Below are 26592 nucleotides of genomic sequence, written 5' to 3' on the forward strand. Positions count from 1 at the left end.
ATAATTTTTTGCCAACCACTTTCCTTTTTAATTGTTATTCACCTAATTACTTCTTAACCGTGTTAGTAAAGATAAATATAACAATTTTAATTTGCTAGTCAGGTATGGAACAATTTGTTGCTTCAGGTAAGTTGTTCATTGATAAGTTGCTTGTTTACATAATAATCATTGATCTTTCCAATTGATAGAGCATCAACATATCCGTTACAATCCTTTAATTGAAGAGTGGATTTTAGTTTCACCTCATCGAGCCAAGAGACCTTGGAGTGGACAATTGGAGAAACGTGAAGATAAACCAGTCCCTGAGCATGATGAAAAGAATCCACTTTGTCCAGGATCAATTAGATCAAGTGGTCAACGGAATCCAAATTATACATCAACCTTTGTTTTTGACAATGATTTCCCTGCTTTACTAGATTCTGTTCCTAGTCCTGGTGAGAGCAAAAATTTCTTTTTCCAATCGAAAGCAGCTGAGGGTAAATGTAAAGTCATTTGTTTTCACCCAAAATCAAATATAACTTTACCCTTAATGGAGATTAATGAGATTGTCTCGGTTATCAAGGTTTGGATTGATGAAAGTCAAACCCTTGGTAAAAAGTTCACTTGGGTTCAAATATTTGAAAACAAGGGTGAAATGATGGGCTGTTCCAATCCTCACCCACACTGTCAAATTTGGGCCTCGTCTTACATACCTAATGAACCAAGTAAGAAAGATAGATCACAAAAATCTTACTACTCGAAGACTGGCAGACCAATGTTAATGGATTATCTCAAGGAAGAGTTAACCTCAGGAGAACGTCTTGTCATCCAAAATAATCATTGGGCTGTTGTGGTTCCTTACTGGGCAATCTGGCCCTATGAAACAATGATTTTACCCAAGAAACATGTGCGACGTTTAGAAGACTTAGACGAAGACCAAATTGTTGATTTAGCTGATATAATGAAAAGACTCACTACTCGTTATGATAATCTATTTCAAGTATCTTTTCCCTACTCAATGGGTTGGCATGGTTAGTCAATTGTAAAGTCAAATGTTAATTATTCATACTAATGAATATAATCTAATTACGACGATGAAACCTTCTTATAGGTGCACCAACTGGTGAATATTGTGATCAAAATGTTGACTATTGGACTCTCCATGCCGTCTATTATCCACCTCTACTTCGTTCTGCGACTATTAAAAAGTTCATGGTTGGATATGAAATGTTGGCACAACCACAGAGAGACATAACAGCTGAACAGGTGAAATATCTCATGATTTGATTATTTAGTATCAATTAATTAACTCATTTTATCTTTTACGCTATAGGCAGCTGAAACATTGAGCAAACTTTCTGAAAGACATTACAAGCTGACTGATTGATCAATCGTTTCAATGAACTGAATTTTTTTACAATCAATTTTTTCACAATTACCAAACACCTTATTTTGCTATCTGTATGGTCAAATACATTTTATCACGGATTGGACTTGATCCAAAAGATTGGCGCAATTGTCGAACCAGTATTGAAGACCAAAAATAGTTCAATTAAAAAGCAACTATTATAATATCAAAGTACAATATACATTTTATAAATGATAAGATTCCTCCCATTACAATCAATCAAAAGGATATAAAAATATCAAGGGAGAGAGACATTTGTTGTCATTATAAATACATGTGTATATTAGGTTTGATATGGATGAATTAATTGAGAATTAAAGTGACATAGAATTGTGTTTGTAGATGGTTTTGTTGTACAGCACAATTAACGTGTAATTAATTGTACGGCGTGAGTTTCGTTTATGTAGAGCTGATTAGATAGCAAAAAAAATTACAAATTTGTATGATTTTCATGTATAATACATTTTTTGTCTGAGCTCGTTATTGTAATCAGTTTTACAATCGTGATAATATTCAAATTTGGTTCAAGTCAATTTACAACCAAACAAAGTAAATTCATTCTCAAAGGTGAAAAACGAAAAAAGTAGATCAAATTAAAGTTGACACCAAAACTGGTTCAATTAATTAGTTAAATACGTTTACAGTGCAAAATAAAATGACAGATTTACAGATGTTTTTGATCAGAGAATCAATCAACCAATGTATTTTGTATACATTCATCATTTCAATTCATTTTAGTGAAGTAAGCAAAAACAATCCATTGAAAGACAATTATATTGAACAATGGTACATAAATTGCCAATCAAATGGATACTTTGGTTTTTTTATATCAAATATACAAATTGGCAAAGGGAAAAAAGGTAAATCATTGTCAAAGATAATTATGACAATTGTAATTTGACAAAATGTTGGATAATTTGTATCATTTGATAAAACTAATCGATGAAGACCAGTTTACAAGAGTACAATATTTGATACAAAAATGGATGACTTATAATTTAGTTGTTTCTCTCAGCAATTTGAGTTTACTTTGTTTGCTTTTCTAGTGACAAGAAATCCAAATCATGATTTGACTAACAATTTGGAGCAAGATTGTAACTGCGATTAGATTTGATCATTTATAATTATCATATAAAAAATAATGAAGATTCCAGTTGATGATCATTTTTTCTTGACTTCCAATAATTGAGGATAATTTTCAACAATATTCAGTAAAATGCCATCAATGTAGGCACGAAGTTTCTTGTTACACTCCTTTTGTTCCCTCAGAGCAATTCGTAACTGTAAAAGATGAAGAAAAGAAAAGTGTTAATTATAAATTACAATTGAATGAATGGAATGAAAATAATTTAAAAATGCAATGAGAATCACAAATTGAAATGAACGAAATGAAAGTCTGAAAATGAAATGAGTTTTTAACGAGTCAATCAAAAATAAGTAGCTGACAAAGATTACAATTGATGAATAAATCATTTGTAAATCGCAATTGAATAATGAATCAATTCACTTGATTTAGATTGTATAGTTTCTTCACTCTTAATCACCATTGTTATCAAAATTAAATCCATCAAAATGAACCAGAGAAGCCATAATTGTTTATTTCAGTTCATTTACATTTATAGTTGTATAATCAAAATGAGTGAATTTTCCTAATATGTTATAAATGGTAGCAATCATGATAAGTTGACAATTTATTTGATACAAATTTCACTGTGAATTACCTAAAATAGAGAAACTAATTGTGGTTAATTGTTGGAACTTGGTTTTACCAGAAAAGGCTTCAAGATGTACAAACAAAATTACAATGAGCGATGTAAAAAAAGTTGATATTGAAATGAATGACGATTGAGATGTTGTTCAATTGTAACAATGAAACATTGACAATGATAAACTGGAATTGATGAAATAAAGAAGAGTTGAAAAAATGTTGATGGAATTTGTTTGATTTGGTTTGGAAGAGCTTTTTTTACAGTCAATTGAAAGTTGAATGAAAACAAACAAACACGATCAATTGAATTTCTAGCCAATGTCAGAATCGTTCCAAATGAATGGTCAAATCTGACTGAAAAGTTGAACTTTTTTTTTGTTCATCACCTCTGATTGTGGCCTAATAAACTTCATCATCTTTCAGTTTTTTTTGCTGCTTCTTCTTAACCATCATCAACATGAACTCTTTTTTTTCAATTGCTCATTAAATTATCACCTTTATATAATTGTGTCTGACTTTGAGATGATGATTCGTGAGATAGATCAACATTTCATGATATATAAGATTCATGATCTGGATGGCAACAGAAACAGCATAAGTCAACATAATCATACCATCATTATCATCATTAAAGGGGTTTATTATCGCTATTTTGCAGGACAAATTTGTATAAATAATGACAGTTGAAATGAACAGCAAAAAATAAAACATTCAAATAATTTAGACCTGATAACTCTCATAATTTACCTCATCATTACCTTCAGTTTTGTCAGATTGAAATGTTGCCTGTAACTGCAGTTGATTAGTCTATTATTTAAATGGTCTGATTGATGAAGGAAAGTAAAATTGATCAATTAAAGCTGACAACAATCAAAAAAAAAAACTGATCAAATATTTGAAGTGTATAATGCAGCTTCAATGTAATTTAAAACAAGAAAGCAAAGTCAAATTGATTTCCTACTTGAAGGGCAAAGTTAAGTAAATCAAGATGATTAACAGCTTTTTTAAGTGATATTTACTCATAGATTTAATCACTGTTGGATTAGTTGGAGCAATTATGATTCAATCGTAGTTTATTGACTTGATATTTAATGACGAAGTAACAATTTATATATAATATATCATAAAGTGAGTCATAAATCATCAACATTGAATATTTGGTCAGTTATTTTACCTGTTAATGCCTCATTGTGAAGCTATTGTTAGACTCAGATGCAGACTAAATTATTATCAGGTTAACAATCGCCGGCACAATCACCATCAACTTCATCACCATTTACCAGCAAAATAGTCACTTATTTCACACTAATCATGATGCAACTCTATTAACCTAATTTAAAGTTTGCAATATTATTTGGTTAGTTTTGAACAATATGTTTAACAATTCAATCGACGTTTAGTGTGAAAAAACGGATTTAAAACTGGCAACCTGATTGTTATTACCAGTGGAGTGTTTAATTTCATTTAATAACTAATTTTCTCATTACGATTCAGTCCGTATTTTATTGATTGTCAAAATCAATTTTGATAGCAAACTGAAATGCCACTTGAAACACTAGGCAACTGTCCTGGTTTTTTTTTCAGAGTGAAAATGGATTGGATGAAAATGAAAAAGAGTCACATTTAAACAATTAAGTTAAATTGAAAGATATAATCAAAGACACACCAAATGAAGAAAACAAGATTAGATCAACAATTCCATTGATTGGTGGTGAAATTAATTGATTTTTGCAGAAATAATAGATCAACAGGAGTTCATGAAAAAAAAGAGTAGCGATCAACTCCGGCTTTTTGTTGGATATAAGGTATAAAAACAAAAGTGACGTTTTTACCTCATCTTGGCTAAAGACTTTCACTAATTACAATTTCTTTGAAACGAGACAATAATACAATCGATAGAAATGAACTCTCAGACCAAGAATAAAATGAAGTAAACTGATGAGAGTTTGATAGAGTTAACAAGACTGGAGATGGATTGGGTTCAATCTGATGGAATTGTACAAATAACAATGATGATGGTGAATGTTGATGGAGAAAAATGTAATAGAAAAATGAATTTAATAATAACACATACCGGTTCTAAAGAAAGGTTATTCAGTTCTTCGGCTAAAGATGATGCAGCTTCTTCTTCTCTCAACAATGATCTTCCTTCCTCAAGATGATTCGCCAAGATTTGAGCTTCCAATTCTTCATTGGCTTCTCTCAGGTTTCTATTCTCTTCTTTCAATTTTTTTACTTCCTCTTTAAACTCCAAAAATAATTTAACCTCTTTGGTTTCACCTAATCCGCCAACACCACCACTTAATTTACGTTTATTTGTTAAATCATTGGCTTGAAATTGTGAATGCTGTTGGTTCTGTTGTTGTTGACATCTTGTCTCTTCCAGTTCCAAACTGAGTACTTCAATCATTTTTAAATTAACCTTCTCTTCGTCTTTTAACCTTTTGTTCATATCCCGCGATTTAATAAGGTCACTTTTTAATTCCTCCAACTCATCATCTTTACATTTTAGTTGCTCCTTTAAATGGCGTTTCTCCTCTTTCAGCTTCTCCACCAGAGTCAGATGTTTCAACGTATCACTTCGTACTTCCAGTAATTCTCGTTGTAAACTATATATTTGAGCTTTCAGTTGATCACATTGGTCACTTTTTTCTCGATCTTGTCGAGCCATAGCGGTCTTCAACATTTTCTCCTCTTCTCTGCGCCACTCTTCACCTTGTACTTCCAAGTCTCTCAATTGGTCTTCTAGAGCGTGAATTTTGTTTAATAGACTATTATTATCTTGTTTGACTCGGCGATACTTTTCATCGTTGAGAGACTGATTTTCCTCTAAAATAGTTATCTGCTGTTGTAGAATTTCAATCTTTTCATTTAATTGATGATATAAATTATCTTCTAGACTGTTTTGATCATTGACCAGGTCATCACAATGGTAAGAAAGGTAACCCGAAGATGGTGAACTTGATTGTGAAGATGAACTTTGATCTAAAGAGTTACTGGTGAAGATCCGTTCACTTTTGGATGAAGCATTTCTTTCCACTGTAACGTTATTGGGACCCATAACAATTAAACACAGTTAGTAAATACATTCAATATAATAAACATCTAATGTAACAAGGTTAAAATTTAACAGGAACAGCAAAAAAGAAGGAGAACAAAAAAGAAAGATTGAAGGAAGAAAGAATTTTTTAAGGTATAAATAAATGACTTAAGGGTCCATCAAGATTGGTACTTAAATTAAAACCAGTGAATGGTCAAGACAAGGCACAAGTTAAAATTGAAATACTAATTAAAAAAACAACTATGATGATGATGGCTAACAGAACTAATGAAACATAAGAAAAGGTAAGGCTTTAACGTTATGTATAACAACAACTACCTAACAACGCTACATTGAGTAGTCAAAACGCAGGAAATGCTACAGAAAGAAACTTTGAAAAGGTGAGAGAAACCAGGAGAGACAACGAGAGAGAGACAGAGTGAGGTAAGAGGGAAAGAAAGAGAGAAAGATAAAGAAAGAAAAAGAAAGAGAAGACAAAAAGGGAGGGAATGAAGAGGAAAAGAGGGGTTGAATGGGAAAGAAGGGCAAGAAAATGGTGAAAGTACAGGGTGTTGAAAATAGTTGACAGTCGGAGAAAAGGCACTCATTCAGTGCGCACTGGACGCTATCAAGAGTAGCTGCTCTAAAAGGGTTAGCACATCATATGTTGATTGCGCATTAACTCACACCTATCTAAGCGAACCTTTTCATCACCCTGTACCTTACAAGGTGGAATAGCAAACGGTTTAAACCAGTTTTTCATTTGAAATCTTTTTTTTTTGTTTACATTTTTTTCTTTCTCTCTTTTCTTTTCCCCCTTACCTCTCTCTTCTCTTTCTTTTGCTTCTCTTCATTGCACCACTGAATTAGATACCGAAGTCAGTGAGTCGATGAGACTGTAACCAGGAGCTTCATGTATTACCGACTGGAGTTACGACTTAGCCCATCCAGTCGACTCAAGTTGATGCCCCGTTATGACTCAGTGATCACATTGATTGGTTGACAAAATTATGAGTTGGGTCAACTTGAGGAACATTTTTATAACAAAAGTTGGTAAAAAAAACTGGTACCAATGTGAATATTTTCTGGTTTATTCATCATTGTGAAGGCAAGTTACCCAAAATAACACAACAACATAAAGAAACTGGTTTTAAGTTAACAGTATTTAAGAGAAATCATTTGATCTTGAAGTTGATTTACGCTTTCTCTGGTAAAGGCTTAACAATCTAAAAATAATATTTACTAGGGAACAGCTGAATAATTGATTCATTGAAATCCACCTCAATCTTTATCCTCTCTTTCATTTCTGTCTTTAAAGCTCTTCCATTTATCATCTTTCCTCCCTTATCTCAATTAGAGGCGGCTAATTCAACAATGTTATTGAAAATCATTAGGTTATGTTGACAAAAAATGAATTATAAGTTATAATAACTGTGTCATCTCTGGATTAAACTTGTATTCAGCTTGAAATGAGCACATTAAAGTATAATTTATCAGATTGAATTGAATTAGTATGACAAGTCTCAAACAATTATACTTAACAAGTATATTTCACCTTTTCCCATTGTATTAATTTGTATAAGTTGATCATCAAGAATGGTACATTCACTTCATAAATCAACGATTTTGTAGAGCGAGGTCAATTTTTTCACCGGAAAAATTGACTATTTTTGAGTTCAAGATCGCTCCAAACTCTAGACTAGTTTGTCAAACATTCAAACCTTAAAGTCGTTCAAAATGGACAACTAATTGTCACTCTCACTAGTTCCCAAGCATCCTGTAGACCCTGGTTACTGGTAACTGGTTATAAGAGGGTCAGGTGACACTAACCCAAAAGGTTGGTTACATGAACGCATTATTAACTTTCACATTTTCCCAAGACATGATTATTAGCATAAAAAGACTCACAAGCAAATCTTGTGAAGTTAACATCTTTAAGTGGCTACTTTGCTCTTAATTTACAAGCTATGGCAATCAAATCGGACAGAAGTAACATTTAAACATCATCATGAAAACTTAAGAATAAAAAATGTATCTTATTTCATTCCGCCTCTCATATGATCTTGATTGTTTCAATTTTGTATCACAGTAAAATATTGGCAAATCAACAAATGTATTGAGTTACAAGACATGAACATTGACCCATTGAGAAAAGTACAAATACTTCTGGTTTCGCCATTTACTTTGAGAGTTGTTATTAGATGAATGGCTAAGGAATCGAGTTGGTTGAAATTCATCTGAATCGGTATAAAATTGTGTAGAAAAGTTGATGATTGTTGAACAAAACAATGGTTCCTCTGGGAACAAAATAAGCTAGAAAAAAGTAAAGTTAAAACAAAATGTTGATTCGAAGTGAACAAGATAAATGTGACAATTGGTGATAAATTAGGTAGACTCACCTGCAATACTCTTTTTAAAACAATTAAAATGAAGTTACAATACCAGAAGTTTATGAAAACGAGTTATGATCTACCTTAGATCAGTAATTGTTAGTTTAACCAGTATTAGATCATTGTATTCCATCCTGAAAAGAGTGATAAATGATGAGCAATTTATTTCATTAGATGACAATAAATTAATATTATCTTACCTTGAGGTACATAAGTATTCAGTAAAAACATTACTAGAAAACTTTCTAACATTTAGTTGATATTCGTTCAGGGTTGGTTTCAATAAAGTCAGAAAACTCATGGTTTCAATTCTGAAACAATTGCTTCGCAAGTATCTCCTAAGACGCTGAAACAAGTTTGGGTTTGTTCATATTGAAGAGATAACTCTTTGTCATTTGAAAATTGAATGTCCGAAATTAGACTTATATTGAAGAAAGTTTCTATTAAATTTCATTAATTTTACTATGGACAAAATTCTAAGGACCAAGCGATTCTAAATCATGCAAATTTTATAGCTTTTTAATTTGTTGTCAGGTGAATGTTTTATTAATGAAGGTAAATGGTTATCCATTTTCATCTTTCTTCGTAAAAAGTCTCCGATCATATTGACCAATGAGTTTCAGCTCATCCTCTCTAAAAGTGAATGACTTGTTCGTAAATCAAAATATTGTATTAGTAAAGCAACGAAAAATTTTGCTTCAAAACCAGTTTACTTTCTGATAGGTCATGAAAATTGACATTAGAGAGACCAGTTGTAAATATCGGTTAAGATATCGTATAAGGGAAACGAAACACTAGTAGTAGTAAAAAGCCATTTCTGGCTCAATTGAAAACCAGGAACCAGAAATGGATTTTTAATAACAAATTGTAAACTCATTTTTGTGATCACTTAATCTTAAGTCAAAGATCGTTTTCTATTATTAATGAAATTAATAATGAAAACATGACAAAATTAAGGCTAAACATGTTAATATACGGTACTAGTGATTGTTAATCAGATCCGACAGTTGCAGCTTCTCCATACATTATAAAATATCTTGATAAATCGATATGAAAAATATCGATATGGGAATAAATACTCATATTGAAGTTTGAAATGTAAAATATACAATTTATATCTTTGCTAGTTCAACTAATTGTTTTTAATTACATCTTCAAAATCGTTTGGTAAAAACCAAAATACAATTATAAATGTAAAACCGTTAACAAAACAGTAAATGATACATGTATTGGGTTTCAGAGATAAGGAGTTAATAGCGCAAACATGTTATTAATAAAGCTAAAGCTAAAACCTATGGCAAAGCTTTTTTCTGGTAAGAAATATGATGCGAAGGTTCCAGTACATTGCATCATGCTTAAATATTATAGTATCCTTGTGTCTGGATAGTTTCTTTCATAACCCTTACTGTTCATGAACTGAATGTTTGTTTATTTCCATCTTTGTTCTCGGTTTCATCTACTTTGATTTGTTATTCTGGTCAATTTGGGCTAACTTAGACTGTCCCTGAGTGTGATCCATTAAAACAGGTGAGTTTCCTTTCATCTGCTACTACTTTTGCTCTTTCAAATTTATCTCAAATTCTAATGAATCATGCTAGTGATAAATATGTCTACGAATCATCGGAAGATTATGAAAAGGTGTGGACTCAACAGTGCCTTATATAAAGCCAGTTTTGTTTGTCATTATTGGCATTTCATCGCTTTCTTTCTTCAAGTGAAGATATTTTATTTTATTTACAATTTTATCAATTTTTATTGTCTTCTTTTAACCTAATTTTTTACAATTTATTTTTCTTTTGTTTATTATTAATATTTTTGTGTTATAATTATACAAGTTTTATTATTTTTATTGATTTGTGAGACTAAAAAATTTCTACGTCTTTTGTTCCACAGTTATCTTCATCATTTTTTTTACTTTTGGATATTTTACATTTGTGTTGATCCTTTCTTCGGCGCCAAAAGATGAGTTCGCGACCTTATAATTCTCGAGGAAGAGGTCGAGGCTACAATGGCAATAGTGCTGGACGGCGTTATGATGGAAACACTGGCTATCGTGGCGGATCTCGCCAAGGTGGTGATCATAACAGAAGGCGTAATATGGTTGATGATAATTTGGTCAACAGCCAAAATGTTCAATGGGACTATGAAGAGTCTCAAATTGGATTGGCAGTTCCTGAATTTGTGAAAAGGAGAGGACATTTGTCTGAAAAGTTTGGTCGCAAAATCAAATTAATGACGAATCATTTTTCGTTCGAATATTCATCAGATATTCAAATTTATCATTATGACTTTTCATGGTCAAGTTATGGTACATTTGGTGAAGAGCCAAAAGAACAAAAGCTAAACAGTTATGAGCGATACAAGTTATTCGACGCAGTTAGGGCGCAATACCCACAGTATTTCACGAGTTCATCAGTCGGGTATGATGGCAAGGCAAACGTGTATTTGCCATATGAGCTTGAGTCGGAGTTAAGCGATCTTCCTGTCCCAAACGTTGAATTGGAAGGAAAAGATAGAAAGAATTTTATTGTGAATTTTAATGGTGGTAAAGTCATTTCTTTGGCATCACTAGAAGAGTATTATGCTGGCTCGAATACCGATGTTATTAGACGAGAATCTCTCCAAGACGCCATTCAGGCCCTTCACATTATTTTGAAGTTCCCTTCAAGATACAGTATGATTGCTTTGGGTCGTCTCGCCGTGTTTCCGATTAATGGAGAGAGATATTATCTGTCAAACTGGATGGAACTAGCTTTGGGTCATAGAAAATCTCTTCGATTTTCAGAGATCGGTTTGACATTGGTAGTCGATAGAGCATCTGCAGCATTCCTCAAGTCTAGTAGTGGTTTAGATTTTGTAAAATCTATAATTGATCTCCGAGGAGGATCTCTGTCTACTTTTATACCCAATCCAGCGCATATAAAAGCCCTCAAAAGTGCTTTTGCTAATGTTAAAATTTCGACAGATCATCTTAATTCTCCAAAAAAATATGTTGTGCGAACTATTGCTGAAAAGGCAGCTAATAGAGACACATTCATTCTAAAGAAAGATGGAATCGAGCGAGAGGTTACTGTGGCCGATTATTTCCAAGAAACATATGGGATAGTCTTGAAATACCCTAATCTACCTTGTTTAATTACAAGTAACAACTCCAAAATCCCAATAGAAGTGTGTAAAATTGAACCAAATCAATCGTCACAAAGTATTAAAAGGCCTCTAAGTGCACAAGAAAAGGCTGAAATGATCAAACTTACCGCTACTGAACCTGATGAAAGGTTTACGTGTTTATTACAAGCACATGCACAGATTTGTGGTCTAGTCAATGAAGATCTTGGAGATTTCAAGTTGGGCATTCATGTCTCTCCAATTGGCGTTGAAGGAATAGTTCTGAATGCACCAAGACTTTCATACCACGGAGAAGAATTCACACCAAAGAATGGTGCATGGAACCTTCAAGACAAAAGTTTCTTCAGGAGAAAAACTTTTGACAAATTTGGAGTTCTGAATTTCTGTGCTTCCCCGCAAGAAGGTAAACCTTTTTGCATAGCGTTTACCAAAAAAGCATTTGAAATGGGAATGACCCCAAGTCCAGATAAAAAACCATTTGTCAGAGATTTAATGAATTGTATGGAAAAAACGAAAAAAGAAACAGCCAATAACATCATGGGTGCGCTAACAGAAATGAAAAAGGATGGATGCGCTTTTGCGTTGTGCTTCTTTCCAGACATTAAAGATAAATCTAATAAAGCAATTTATAATTTGACCAAAAGAATAGCTGATACAATTCTGAATTTCCCAACCCAAGGTGTAACTCTGCAGAGTGTGCAAATTCCTAAAGTACAGACCATAGCTAACATTTTAGCTAAGGTTAATAAGAAACTTGGTGGCATCAATGTAATTCTCAAAGAGACTATCAAACCACCTCTTCTTCAGTTCAAGAGAAATAATAAGATAATGATCATTGGAGCTGATGTCACCCATCCAGGTACCGGAGATGAGCTTCAATCATCAGTAGCTGCTTCGGTTTCAACTTATGATGCAAATCATACAATGTTTTATCCATCGGTTCGTGTTCAACCTAAAAAAGATGGTAAAGATGGAAAGAGAATCGTTGAAGTCATCAAAGATTTTAAATCTATGACCCAGGAGCATCTAACAAATTTCAGAAAAGTGAATGATTCATTTCCTGATACAATTTTGTATTTAAGAGATGGAGTCTCTGATGGACAATACAGACAAATTTTGAATGAAGAAGTCGTTCATTTAAAGAATCCTTTTGGGAATAAATATAAACCCAAAGTTACTGCTGTTGTTATCAGCAAACGTATCCTTACTCGAACTAGACCAATAGATCCAGAAGATGCAGTTATGAACAACGTCCCACCAGGAACAACAATTGACAGAATTATTACTCATCCATCAGACTTCGATTACTTCCAGTATGGCCACAAAGGTATCAAGGGTACATCACGCCCATGTCATTATTATATGCTTCACGATGATAACAATTTGACAATAGACGAAATGTCTAAGATTAGTTATTATTTGTGTCATATATTTGAACGATCCACTTCCTCAACATCGGCTCCAGCTCCGGTGATGCACGCCCATAATCTCGCCTTCAAAGTGCGACAATGGATCTGCAGCAAAGATTTAAAATGTGATCTCAGAGGATTAAAACCCGAAGAGCGATTTGAGGCAGAAGAAAAAATTGCCAGAGAATTGAATTCTGAGTTCTCAAATATTAATGCTGATTACGCTAGATCTAGTATGTTTTATATCTAAATGCAAAACAATGAAATCTTCAGTAACTTGGATGATAATTTATAATATAATCCGTTTCAATTATTTAAAAATTTGTAATTTGAAAAGTCATTGTAATTTTTTGCAACTATGTAACTCTTGATATTTAATAAGCATTCCAACAATCATGAGAAGTCACAAATTATAATAAATCATTAAAAATTTTTGTTTTGTGCTAAACAAAATGAATTCTTTAACTTTTCGGATTTTCAAGCCACATTTTTCAGGCAACTGTTCCCTTTATTTTGGCATTTAGCTATAAACTTTGAGCCTCAATATTTCGAGTGTAGTAGCACCTACAATCATCATTCTTTAACTAATACTATCCTTTACTAATAAATAACTATTAAAATTTAATTACTTTTGATTAGCGCATTCGAATTATGATGTTTGCGTTGTAGATGCACAAGCAACAAATAATTTAACAAAACAAAACGCATCTTAACCTATTTCTTGGTAAATAAAACACTTTTCTGGTTTAACTTGCAAATGAAATGCAAAAACTAATGCCAAAGGCTCGAGCATTTGAGCTAAGAGTTGTGACTCGATGGGTTTGTAGGGACACACAAACTGACAGACACTATTGGTGCTTTTAAATAACTCATCCGATGAACAGATTTCTAGAAAATTGAGGACAAAGTTGAAGCTTCGACCGACTTTTGTGCAAGTCGATTTTGAGTAAAACCGACTGCATTCTGTGATCATAAAAGTTAGAGTGTTGAAACTTATTATTAGTCGATATAAGTTGTCGGTACACATCGTAGGTTAAATACTTTTATCAATTTATCAATAGTTCTGTCTATTTTGGCCATTTACCTAAAAACTTTGAACTTCGATATTTCGAGTATAATAGCACCTACAGTCCTCATTCTTCCACTAGTTCAACCCTTTACTAATTAATAATTCAATACAACTTAATTACTTTGAACCATTGCATCTGGTTTGTCATATTTGGGTTATAAATGGACAAGCAACAACTAATTCAACAAAACAAACTCTTATTAACACATATTCTGGCTCAACTTGCAAATGAATGTAAAAAGTGGTGCCAAAGGCTGGAAAATTTTAGTTAAGATTTGAGCGTTAGTGGGTTTTGTTGGGACAAGAAAACTGAGTCTATTGTTGCTTCTAAATAATTCATCCAATGGACAGTTTTTGAGAAAATCGAAGTCAAAGTTGAAACTTCGATCGCATTTTGTGCAATTTTGGAAGCAGATTTTTTCATGAAACTTCATTTAATTGAAGTAAAGTTTGATGATGAACCAGAAAATGCTCTTATTTTGCGAAATAAAACTTTAACATTTCTGTAAAACAGTTTAGTTCGATTTTCTTTTAAACCGACAGCATTCTGTGACTATGCAAGTTGGATTGCTGAAACTTATTCTTGCTCGATAAAAGTTGTAGTTACACAGAGTGGGTTAAATACTTGTTTCAATTTATCATTAGTTCTCTTGATTTTGACCATTTACCTAAAAACTTTTAGCTTCGATATTTCGAGTATGGTACTACCTACAGTCCTCATTCTTTCTCTAACTAAGCCCTTCACTAATTAAGTATTCAATACAATATAACAATTTGCACTCAGCCCATTTCGATTGCGATGTTTTAGTCATAAAGAGACAAGCAACAACTTATTCAGCAAAGTAAACTCATCTTAACCCATTTCTTGATAAATGAAACAATATTCTGGTTTAACTTGCAAATTGAATGCAAAAACTAATGTCGAAAGCTCGAAAATTGAAGCTAAGAGTTTAGACTCGGTGAATTTGTAGGGCTGTAAAAACTGAGTCTATTGTTCCTATTGAATACTTCATCCAATGGCCAGTTTTATCTAAAATCGAAGTCAAAGTTGAAACTTCGTCCGCCTTTTGTACAATTATGAAGTCAGTTCTATTCGTGAAACTTCATTTAATTGATGTTAATTTGTATGCTTAATCAGAAAATGTACTTATTTTGCGAAATAAAATTCTAAGTTTTCTGTAAAACAGATTAGATCGATTTTCATTTAAACCGACCGCATCCTGTGAACATAAAAGTCAGAGAGCTGAAACTTTTCATTAGTCAATAAAAATTGTAGTTACACATAAAAGATTGATTACTGTTTTCAATTTATCAACTGTTCTCTTGATTTTGACAATTACCTGCAAACTTTGAGCCTCGATATTTCGAGTTTGGCAGTACCTACAGTTGTCATTACTTGCCCAAACATTAGATTTTATTATGGGCTATAACTTATAACTGGGTATTGAAATTTTAGATCATTTAAGATAATACAAAGGTATTTATAGCATTGTATAACTTACGATGTCAGGTTTAAGACTTGATTCATTAATATAAAGTTAAGGTAACTCAACCACAAATCTTATGATGTGTTAAATTGATCGTTAAATGAATTAGTCAAATTTTGTTTGTCATTTACACACATTACATTATAGCCTAAAATGAAATTTAATGCTCTGCCAAAGAATGGTCATTGTAGGTGATGCCATTCTCGAAATAATGACACTTAAAGTTTCTAAGTTTTAGGCCAAAATCAAGAGAACTATCGATAAATTGAAAAAAGTTTTCGTACCTTTGATGTGCTATAACAATTTTTATCTATTGACAAAAGGTTTCAGCTCTCTAACTCTTTCGATTACAGAATGAGGTCGGTTTGGTTAAAAATCGAACTTATTTGTTTTACAGAATCCATAGAATTTTGTTTCGCAAAATAAGTGCATTTTATGGTTCATCATAAATATTACATCAATTAAGAGAAGTTTTATGAAAAAACCTGACTCCATAATCGTACAAAAGTCGGTCGAAGTTTCAACATTGACTTCGATTTTCTAGAAAACTATCCATCTAATGAGTTATTTAAAAGCACCAATAGACTCATTTTGCAGGTCCCTAGAAATCCACCGAGTCTCACCTCTTAGCTCGAATGCTCGAGTTTTTAGTAGTACTTTGTTTTAACATCAAACTTTGTTTAACCAGAAAATTAGTTTATTTACCAAGAAATGGGTTTCGATGAGTTTTGTTTTTTATACAAGTCGTTGCTTGTGCATTTACAACCCAAACACCATAATTCTAATGTGCTAATCAAATTATTAAACTGTATTCAATTATTAATTAGTAAGGAATTGTATTAGTTAAAGAATGATGATTTTAGGTACTACCATACTCGACATATCGAAGTTCAAAGTTTTTAAGTTTTAGGCCAAAATCAAGAGAACTATTGATAAATTGATAAAAGTATTTAACCTAAGATGTGTACCGACAACTTATATCGACTAATAATAAGTTTCAGCTCTCTAACTTTTATGATCACAGAATGCAGTCGGTTTGAAAAAAATCGAACTAATCTGTTTTATAGAAAACATAGAACTTTATTTCGCAAAATAAGTACATTTTCTGATTTATCATGCAAAGTTACATCAATCAAATAAAGTTTCATGAAAAAACCTGACTCCATAATCGTACAAAAGTCGAACGAAGTTTCAACTTTGACTTCGATTTTACAGAAGACTGGCCATCGGATGAAGTATTTAATAGGACCAACAGACTCAGATTTAATAGCCCTACAAACCCACCGAGTCTAAACTCTTAGCTCAAATTTTCGAGCTTTTGGCATTAGTTTATGCATTCAATTTGCAAGTTTAACCAGAATATTGTTTTATTTATTAAGAGATGGGTTAAGATGAGTTTACTTTGCTGAATAAGTTGTTGCTCGTCTCTTTATGACCCAAATATAACAAACCAAATGTGCTAAGTTAAAGTTATTAAATTATACTGAATACTGAATTAGTAAAGGATTATATTAGAGAAAGAATGAGGGCTGTAGGTAGTACCAAACTCGAAATATCGAAGTTCAAAGTTTTTAGGTAAATGGTCAAAATCAACAGAACTATTGATAAATTGAAACAAGTAAGCAACCTACTCTGTGTAACTACAACTTCTATCGACTATGCATAAGTTTCAGTAATCCAACTTTTATGGTCACAGAATGCTGTCGGTTTAAAAGAAAATCGAACTAATCTGTTTTACAGAAAAATAAAAGTTTTATTTCGCAAAATAAGTGCATTTTCTGGTTCATCATCAAAAGTTACATCAATTAAATGAAGTTTGATGAAAAAATCTGCTTCCAAAATTGCACAAAAAGCGATCGAATTTTCAAATTTGACTTCTATTTTCTCGAAGACTGGCCATCGGATGAATTATTTTTATGCACCAATAGAATAAGTTTTTATGACCTTACAAACCCACCAATTCTCAACTCTCTACTCAAATTTTCAACCCTTTGGCAGTACTTTTTACACTTCATTTGCAAGTTGAACCAGAAAAGTGGTTTATTCACCAGAATATGTGTTAATGTGAGTTTACTTTGTTGAATTAGGTGTTGCTTGTACATTTACAACCCAAATATGACAAACCAGATGCAATGGTTCAAAGTTTTTACATTGTATTGAATTATTAATTAGCAAAGGATTGAACTAGTGGAAGAATGAGGACTGTAGGTACTATTATACTCGAAATATCGAAGCTAAAAGTTTGCAGGTTTCAAGCCAAAATCTAGAGAACAGTTGATAAATTGATAAAAGTATTTAACCCACGATGTGTACCGAAAACTTCTATCGACTAATAATAAGTTTCAGCTCTCTAACTTTTATGGTCACAGAATGCGATCGGTTTAAATGAAAATCGAACTTGACTCTTTTACAGAAAAGTTAAAATGTTATTTCGCAAAATAAGTGCATTTTCTGGTCTATCTTCAAAAAGTTACATTGGACAAATGAGTTTCCTGAAAATAGCTGCTCACATAACTAAACAAAATGTGATCAAAGTTTAAACTTTCGCCTCGATTTTCTACAAAATTATAATATCAATTAGACAAACTTTTTAGTAAAATAAATAGACTCAGTTTTCACTTCTTCACAAAGTAACAGAGTCTAAATTTGAAAGATATTAATATTGTTTTGTCAAGCAAATATACAAATAGCAAGTTCGAATAGCAGGATTCTACAATTTTGTCGTTCAAGACACAAGAAAATGGAGATTTTTCTAAATAAGGGCTTAAGCTGAGCCATGAAATTTTCTTTATTGAACTTGAAACCAACAGAAAGTATGCAAAAAAGCAAAACTAGAAGTATAGATGTGAAACCGTGAACAAAACAGCAAATTATATTGCTTAGATTACAGTAGATGAAGAGTTAATAATAAAACATTTTATTCATGAAGCTAAAGATTAAGCTTATGGAAATATGATGCGATTGTTACAGTATATTTCATCATGCTCTAAATATTAAGTATCTTTTTGTCTGGATTCTCTGATGAATATGTGCATTTCAACAACTTAATGTCCGTTTATTTCCATCCTTGATCTGATTCATCGATTTGAGTACATTGCGTCATGCTTGAATATTATTAGTATCCTTGTGTCTGGATAGTTTCTTTTATAACACCTACAGTTCTTGAACTGAATGTTTGTTTATTTCATCTTTGGTCTCGGTTAAATTTATTTGAATTTGTGATTCTGGTCAACTTGAGCTAGCTTAGACTGTCCCTGAGAGTGATCCATTGAAAACCATGAGTTTTCATTCATCTGCTACTACTTTTGCTCTGTCAAATTTATCTCAAATTAATGAATCATGCTAGTGATAAATATGTCTACGAATCATCGGAAGATCATGAAAAGGGGTGGACTCAACAGTTCCTTATATAAAGCAGTTTGGTTTTTCATTACATATTGTATTGGCATTTCATCGCTTTCTTTCTTCAAGTGAAGATATTTCATTTTATCAATTTTTATTGTCTTTTTTTAACCTAAATTTTTTTCAATTTATTTTTCTTTTGACTTAATATCGAGGGCGAAGGCCGAGTCTTCGGATTCAAGAAATTCCAGAGTACACTAGTGGTCAGGGTTAAGTTAGCAAAAAAGGGTCACAGTTAAGTTAATTTTTAAGTGTCGCCATCTTGAGAATTTGTTAATTTTAAGAGACACTAAAAATTTGAAATCTATGAAAAATTAAATTTGATCTTAAAGGTACTGTTATTTCTTGTTAGATGGCGACTATGAAAAAATCTCCAATTTTCTTAACTTAACCTTGACTACTAGTGTAATTAACCTGACCATGTTTATAATTAATTGTTTTTAAGTCCAACTAGTCTCCCCAGTAGTCAGTCATTATATAAGTTTCTAGGTCTAACTGACTGTTTTAATTATTTATTTTTCTTAAATTTCAGTGTTAATCAAAAACACCCTTAAAAATACTCCCGCCACTGGCTAAGCGTTTAAATGCCTTCTCATATGTTCATTTTGTAACGTCTTTCTCCGTAAAATCTTCACCCTAACCTAATTAACCTAATTTTTCAATTTATTTTTCTTTTGTTTATTATTAACATTTTTGTGTTATAGTTTTATGATTATTATTGATTTGTAAGACTAAAAAAATTCTACGTCTTTTGTTCCACAGTTATCTTCATTTTAGAATCTACTTTTGGATATTTTACATTTGTGTTGATCCTTTCTTCGGCGGAAAAAGATGAGTTCGCGACCTTATAATTCTCAAGGAAGAGGTCGAGGTTACAATGGCAATAGTCCTGGACGGCGTTATGATGTAAACACTGGCTATCGTGGAAGATCTCACCAAGGTGGTGATCATAACAGAAGGCGGAATATGGTTGATAATAATTTGGTCAAGAGCCAAAATGTTCAATGGGACTATAATAAGTCTCAAATTGGATTAGAAGTTCCTGAATTTGTGAAAAGGAAAGGATATTTGTCTGAAAAGTTTGGTCGCAAAATCAAATTAATGACGAACCATTTTTCGTTCCAATATTCCCCAGATGTTCAAATTTATCATTATGACTTTTCATGGAATGGTACAGATGCAAAAGAAGCTAAAGAGAGTAAACTAAACAGCTATGAACGTTACAAGTTATTCGACGCAGTTATGGCACAATACCCACAGTATTTCAAGAGCTCTTCAGTCGGTTATGATGGTGAGGCAAATGTGTATTTACCATATAAGCTTCAAACGGAATTGAGCGATCTTTCTGTATCGGCTGTCGAATTGGAAGATGGAGTTAAAAAAAATTTTAGTGTGACTTTTAAAGGTGGTAAACTCATTTCTTTGGCATTAGTTAAAGAATATTATTATGGCTGGAAGACCGATGATATTAAACGGGAATCTCTCCAAGAAGCCATTCAGGCCCTTCACATTATTTTGAAGTTCCCTTCAAGATACAGTATGATAGCTTTGGGTCGCCTCGCCATGTTTCCGATTAATGGAGAGAGATATTATTTGTCAAACTGGATGGAATTGGCTTTGGGTCATAGAAAATCTCTTCGATTTTCAGAAATTGGTTTGACATTGGTAGTGGATAGAGCATCTGCTGCATTCCTCAAGTCTGGTAATGGTTTAGACTTTGTAAAATCTATAATTGATCGCCAAGGAGGATCTCTGTCTACTTTTATACCCAATCCAGCGCATATAAGAGCCCTCAAAAGTGCTTTTGCTAATGCTAAAATTTCGACTGGTCATCTCAAGTGTCCAAAAAAATATGTTGTGAAAGATATTGCTGAAAAGGCAGCTAATAGAGACACATTTTCTTTAAATGAAAATGGAATCGAGAAAGAGATTACTGTTAAGGATTATTTCCGAGAAAAATATAAAATAGTCTTGAAATACCCTAATCTACCTTGTTTAATTACACGTAACAACTCCAGAATCCCAATAGAAGTGTGTAAAATTGAACCAAATCAATCATCACAAAGTATTAAAAGGCCTCTAAGTGCACAAGAAAAGGCTGAAATGATCAAACTTACCGCTACTGAACCTGATGAAAGGTTTACGTGTTTATTACAAGCACATGCACAGATTTGTGGTCTAGTCAATGCAGATCTTGGAGATTTCAAGTTGGGCATTCATGTCTCTCCAATTGGCGTTGAAGGAATTGTTCTAAATGCACCAAGACTTTCATACCACGGAGCAGAATTCACACCAAAAGATGGCGCATGGAACCTTCAAGACAAAAGTTTTTTCAGAAAAATAACTTTTGACAACTTTGGAGTTTTAAATTTCTGTGCTTCCCAGCAAGAAGTTGAGTCTTTTTGCGCAGCATTTACCAAAAAAGCATCTGAAATGAAAATGATCACAAGACCAGGTCGAAGCCCATTGGTCGAAAGCATAAGAGATTATATGGAAATGACGAAAAAGGGATTAGACAATATCATCATGAATACGCTAACAGCAATGAAAAATAAGAAATGCGCTTTTGCGTTGTGCATTTTTCCAGACATTAAAGATATCAGACATAATAATAAAGCAGTTTATAATTTGACAAAAAGAATAGCTGATACCAAACTGAATTTCCCGACCCAAGGTGTAACTTTGGAGAGTGTGCAACGTTGTTCAGCCCAGACCATAACTAACACTTTAGCAAAGGTTAATAAGAAACTTGGTGGCATCAATGTAATTCTCAAAGAGACTATCAAACCCAATCTTCTTCAGTTCAAGAAAAATAATAAGATAATGATCATTGGAGCTGATGTCACTCATCCAGGTACCGGAGATGAGCTTCAATCATCAGTAGCTGCTTCGGTTTCAACTTATGATGCAAATCATACAATGTTTTATCCATCGGTTCGTGTTCAACCTAAAAAAGATGGAAAGAGAATCGTTGAAGTGATCAAAGATTTCAAGTCTATGGTCCAGGAGCACCTGAAAAATTTCTCAAAAGTGAATAATTCGTTTCCTGATATAATTCTGTATTTAAGAGATGGAGTCTCTGATGGAGAATATAGACGAATTTTGAATGAAGAAGTCGTTCATTTAAAGAATCCTTTTGGTAATAAATATAAACCCAAAGTTACTGCTTGTGTTATCAGCAAACGTATCCTTACTCGAACTAGACCAATAGACCCAGAGGATGCAGTTATGAAGAACGTTCCACCCGGAACAACAATTGATAGAATTATTACCCATCCATCAGACTTCGACTACTTCCAGTATGGCCACAAAGGTATTAAGGGTACATCACGTCCATGTCATTATTATATGCTTCACGATGATAACAATTTAACAATAGACGAAATGGCTAAGATTAGTTATTATTTGTGTCATATATTTGAACGGTCCACCTCATCGACATCGGCTCCAGCTCCTGTTATGCACGCTCATAATCTTGCCTTCAAAGTGCGACAATGGATCTGCAGCAAAGATCTGAAATATAATCGCAGAGTATTAAAACCAGAAGAACGTTTTCAGGAAGAAGAAAAAATTACCAGAGAATTGAATTCTGAGTTCTCAAATATTAATGATCATTACGCTAGATCTTGTATGTTTTATATCTAAATACAAAACAATGAAATATGCACTAATTTATTTGATAATTTTATACAATAATCCGTTTCAATTATTTAAAAATTTGTAATTTGAAAAGTCATTGTAACTTATTAACAACTATGTAATTCTAGATATTTAATTATCATTCCAACAACCATGAGGAGTCAAAGCAATAATAAATCATCAAGAAATTTTATGTTTACTTATCAAAATGATTTCTTCAACTTTTCGGGTTTTCAAACACCCAAGCTCAGGCAACTGTTCTCTTGATTTTGGCGTTTACCTAAAAACCTTGAGCCTCAATATTTCGAGTGTGGTAGCACCCACAATCATCATTCTTTAACTAACACAATCCTTTACTAATCTATACAATATATAAAGTCAAAGCATCAAATTTTTGCGTCAAGATTGTGGTCGAACTGAGCGGGTTCTAAGAAAAAAAATTACACAGCGTGAAAGCCCTAATTCAACTACAACGACGAAAAATAGGAAACCTGTCCCCAGAATCTCATGACCTCTGAGAAATTCATGAAAATAAAGACTGGGGGAAAAATGTAGAATCCGTATTCAATAACATTGAGAGAGGGGGAAAAACTTTTTGTTATTTAGGTTGATGGTTGATTGTTGGACCAGGATTTTATGTAAAACTTTGTCATTTGAGTAAAGAGTAAAGAAGGGACCGGATTGAATACAATGTTTGATTTGGTTGATTTGTTGAATGTGTTAGATTGGGTGGTGGGCAATACGGTGAAAAGGCGGTTAGCATGGGTGGTTAAAAGAAACTTGCGATCAGCCATGATCGCGCCAGTTTCTTGTTAATAATTAAATACATTTAATAAATCGCCATTAGTGCGTTTAAACCATCTCAACCCATTTCTTGGTAAATAAACTAATTTTCTGGTTGAACAAAGTTTGATGTTAAACAAAGTGCTGCTAAAGACTCGAGTATTTGAGCTGAGGGTTGAAACTCAGTGGGTTTGTAGGGACATGCAAACTGAGTCTATTGGTGCTTTTAAATAATTCGTTTAATGGATAGTTTTCTAGAAAATCGAAGTCAATGTTTAAACTTCGACCGACTTTTGTACGATTATGAAGTCGGTATTTTTCATGAAACTTCATTTAATTAATGTAACATTTGATAATGAACCATAAAATACACTTATTTTGAGAAATAAAATTCTATGGATTCTGTAAAACAAATAAGTTCGATTTTAAGTCGAATTGACCTCATTCTGTAATCGAAAGAGTTAGAGAGCTGAAACCTTTTGTCAATAGATAAAAATTGTTATTACACATCAAAGGTCGAAAACTTTTTTCAATTTATCGATAGTTCTCTTGATTTTGGCCTAAAACTTAGAAACTTTAAGTCTCATTATTTCGAGAATGGCATCACCTACAATGACCATTCTTTGGCAAAGCATTAGATTTCATTTTGGGTTATAATATAATGTGTCTAAATAACAAGTTAAATTTAAGCTGATTCATTTAACGATCAATTTAACACATCATAAGATTTGTGTTTGAGTTACCTTAACTTTATATTAATGAATCAAGTCTTAAACCTGACATTGTAAGTTATACAATGCTATAAATAACTTTTTATTATCTTAAATGATCTAAACGTTATCAATACGTTATAGCCCATAATAAAATCTAATGTTTGGTCTAGTAATGAAAACTGTAGGTACTACCATACTCGAAATATCGAGGCTCAAATTTTTTAGGTTTCAGGCCAAAATCAGGAGAACCATTGATAAATTGAAGCAAGTATTTAGCCCACGATGTGTACCGACAACTTTTATTAACTAATAATAAGTTTTAACTCTCTTACTTTTATGGTCGCAGAATGCGGTCGGTTTTACTTAAAATCGAACTTAACTCTAACTAATTTGTTTTACAGGAAACTTAGAATTTTATTCGCAAAATAAGTACATTTTCTGATTTAGCATACAAAGTAACATCTATTAAATGAAGTTTCATGAATTGAAATAACATCATAATTGTCCAAAAGTCGAACGAAGTTTCAACTTTGACTTCGATTTTACAGAAGACTGGCCACCGGATGAAGTATTTAATAGGACCAACAGACTCAGATTTAATAGCCCTACAAACTCACTGAGTCTCAACTCTTAGCTTAAATTTTCGAGCTTTTGGCATTAGTTTATGCATTCAATTTGTAAGTTTAACCAGAATATTGTTTTATTTACCAAGAAATGGGTTGAGATGAGTTTACTTTGTTGAATAAGTTGTTGCTCGTCTCTTTATGACTCAAATATCACAATCGAAATGTGCTAAGTGAAAGTTATTAAATTGTATTGCATACTTAATTAGTAAAGGATTAAATTAGAGAAAGAATGAGGACTGTAATAGTACCATACTCGAAATATCGAAGTTCAAAGTTTTTAGGTAAATGGCCAAAATCAAGAGAACCATGAATAAATTGAAACAAGAATTTAACCCACTCTGTGTACCGATAACTTTTGTGGAATAATATTAAGTTTCAGCTCTCTAACTTTCATGATCACAGAATGCTGTCTATGCTGTATGTCTGTGCTTTGCTGAATAAGTTGTTGCTCGTCTCTTTATGACCCGAATATCACAATCGAAATGTGCTAAGTTAAAGTGATTAAATTGTATTCAATACTTAATTAGTAAATGATTAAATTAGTGAAAAAATGATTATTGTAGGGCATGCCATTCTCGAGCTAATGAGGTTCAAAGTTTTTAGGTAAATGGCCAAAATCAAGAGAACAGTTGATAAATTGAAAAATGTATTTAGCCCACGATGTGTATTGACAACTTTTATCGACTAAAAATAAGTTTCAGCACTCTAGCTACTACTGTCACAGAATGCGGTCGATTTGTATCAGAATCGAACTAATCTGTTTTAACGAAAACTTGAAATGTTATTTCGCAAAACAAGTGCATTTTCTGGTCTATCATCAAAAGTTACATTGGCAATATGAGTTTCCTGGAACAATCAGCTCACATAACTGAAGAAAATGCGATCGAAGTTTAAACTTTGGACTCGATTTTCTAGAAAATTATCAATCAGACAAACTTTTTAGTAACACAAATGGACTCAGTTTGCATTTCCCTACAAAGTGACAGAGTCCAAATTTGAAAGAAATAAGGATTACCCGATTTTGTGTCAATTTGTACCGATTCGTGCATACGACTAATTTAAATGTGACAATTGTGCTACAACAGTTGTTTTCTAGTAACAACCCATTTAGTAACATTTTAGTAATTCAATCACTATGGTAGACGCATTTCTAGAATTGGTAAATCTTAAGCTTGAAATCTTAAGTTCAAAAATTACAATCTGGATATTTTCAAATTAGTTTTAGCTTCTTGTGCAACCAGAAAATATTTTATTTGCCAAGAAATGGGTTGAGATGAGTTTTGTTTGTTGAATAAGTTGTTGCTGTTACATTTAAAACCCAAAAATCATAATCCAAACGCGCTAATCAAAAGTTATTAAATTGTATGAAATTATTAATTAGTAAAGAATTAAATTGGTCTAAGAATGACGACTGTAGGTACTACCATACTCGAAATATCGAGGCTCAAAGTTTTTAGGTAAATGGTCAAAATCAAGAGAACTATTGATAAATTGAAAAAAGTGTTTAACCCACAATGTGTACCGACAACTTTTATCAACTAATAAAAAGTTTTAGCTCTGTAACTTTTATGGTCACAGAATGCGGTCGGCTTAACTGAAACTCGAACGAATCTGTTTTACAGAAAAAGGAAAGTACTATTTGTCAAAATAAGTGCATTTTCTTGTTAGCCAGCAAAAGTCACATTCTTAAAATCGCGTTTCATGAAAAAATCTGCTTTCATAAAGGTACAAAATGCGATCGAAGTTTCAACTTTGAACTCAATTTTCTAGAAAACTATCGATCAGAGAAATTAGTAAATTGCACAACTGAAAC

General features: G+C 32.5%; 4 protein-coding genes across 4 annotated transcripts; 3 read left to right on the forward strand and 1 right to left on the reverse strand.

Annotated features, from left to right (window-relative positions):
* The first annotated feature begins 8 nt into the window (after window positions 1-8).
* Galt (Galactose-1-phosphate uridylyltransferase) lies at window positions 9-1728 on the forward strand. The gene is made up of 4 exons (XM_015939586.3): window positions 9-126; window positions 189-1010; window positions 1091-1245; window positions 1313-1728. The coding sequence occupies exons 1-4, from the start codon at window positions 105-107 to the stop codon at window positions 1364-1366; spliced, it is 1053 nt and encodes a 350-aa protein (XP_015795072.2). The 5' UTR covers window positions 9-104; the 3' UTR covers window positions 1367-1728.
* Window positions 1554-6485, reverse strand: nuf (rab11 family-interacting protein nuf). Its single transcript, XM_015939585.3, has 2 exons — window positions 5170-6485; window positions 1554-2668 (listed from the first exon to the last, which is right to left on the reverse strand). The coding sequence occupies exons 1-2, from the start codon at window positions 6154-6156 to the stop codon at window positions 2549-2551; spliced, it is 1107 nt and encodes a 368-aa protein (XP_015795071.1). The 5' UTR covers window positions 6157-6485; the 3' UTR covers window positions 1554-2548.
* Window positions 6486-9625: 3140 nt separating this feature from the next.
* Window positions 9626-13495, forward strand: LOC107371791 (protein argonaute-4-like). The gene is made up of 2 exons (XM_015939955.3): window positions 9626-10052; window positions 10419-13495. Exon 2 carries the CDS (start codon window positions 10488-10490, stop codon window positions 13308-13310), a length of 2823 nt encoding a protein of 940 aa, XP_015795441.2. The 5' UTR covers window positions 9626-10052; window positions 10419-10487; the 3' UTR covers window positions 13311-13495.
* A 5046-nt stretch (window positions 13496-18541) lies between these two features.
* LOC107371723 (protein argonaute-4-like) lies at window positions 18542-22850 on the forward strand. Its single transcript, XM_025162746.2, has one exon. The coding sequence runs from the start codon at window positions 19850-19852 to the stop codon at window positions 22661-22663; it is 2814 nt and encodes a 937-aa protein (XP_025018514.2). The 5' UTR covers window positions 18542-19849; the 3' UTR covers window positions 22664-22850.
* Window positions 22851-26592: the final 3742 nt, after the last annotated feature.

This window comes from Tetranychus urticae, chromosome 3 (genome assembly GCF_039701765.1).
Source record: "Tetranychus urticae isolate SD_2017Ah chromosome 3, NJAU_TeUrti_SD_1.0, whole genome shotgun sequence".
Lineage (NCBI taxonomy): Eukaryota > Metazoa > Arthropoda > Arachnida > Trombidiformes > Tetranychidae > Tetranychus > Tetranychus urticae.

Bases quoted from the DNA above. Each gene is read 5' to 3' on its own strand.
- LOC107371723 (XM_025162746.2), top strand. From the start codon at position 19,850: ATGAGTTCGCGACCTTATAATTCTCAAGGAAGAGGTCGAGGTTACAAT.
- nuf (XM_015939585.3), bottom strand. From the start codon at position 6,156: ATGGGTCCCAATAACGTTACAGTGGAAAGAAATGCTTCATCCAAAAGT. The intron at 2,669-5,169 runs GTATGTGTTATT...CATCTTTTACAG, and splicing joins ATAACCTTTCTTTAGAACCG to TTACGAATTGCTCTGAGGGA.
- LOC107371791 (XM_015939955.3), top strand. From the start codon at position 10,488: ATGAGTTCGCGACCTTATAATTCTCGAGGAAGAGGTCGAGGCTACAAT.
- Galt (XM_015939586.3), top strand. From the start codon at position 105: ATGGAACAATTTGTTGCTTCAG. The intron at 1,011-1,090 runs GTTAGTCAATTG...ACCTTCTTATAG, and splicing joins CTACTCAATGGGTTGGCATG to GTGCACCAACTGGTGAATAT. The intron at 1,246-1,312 runs GTGAAATATCTC...TTTACGCTATAG, and splicing joins GAGACATAACAGCTGAACAG to GCAGCTGAAACATTGAGCAA.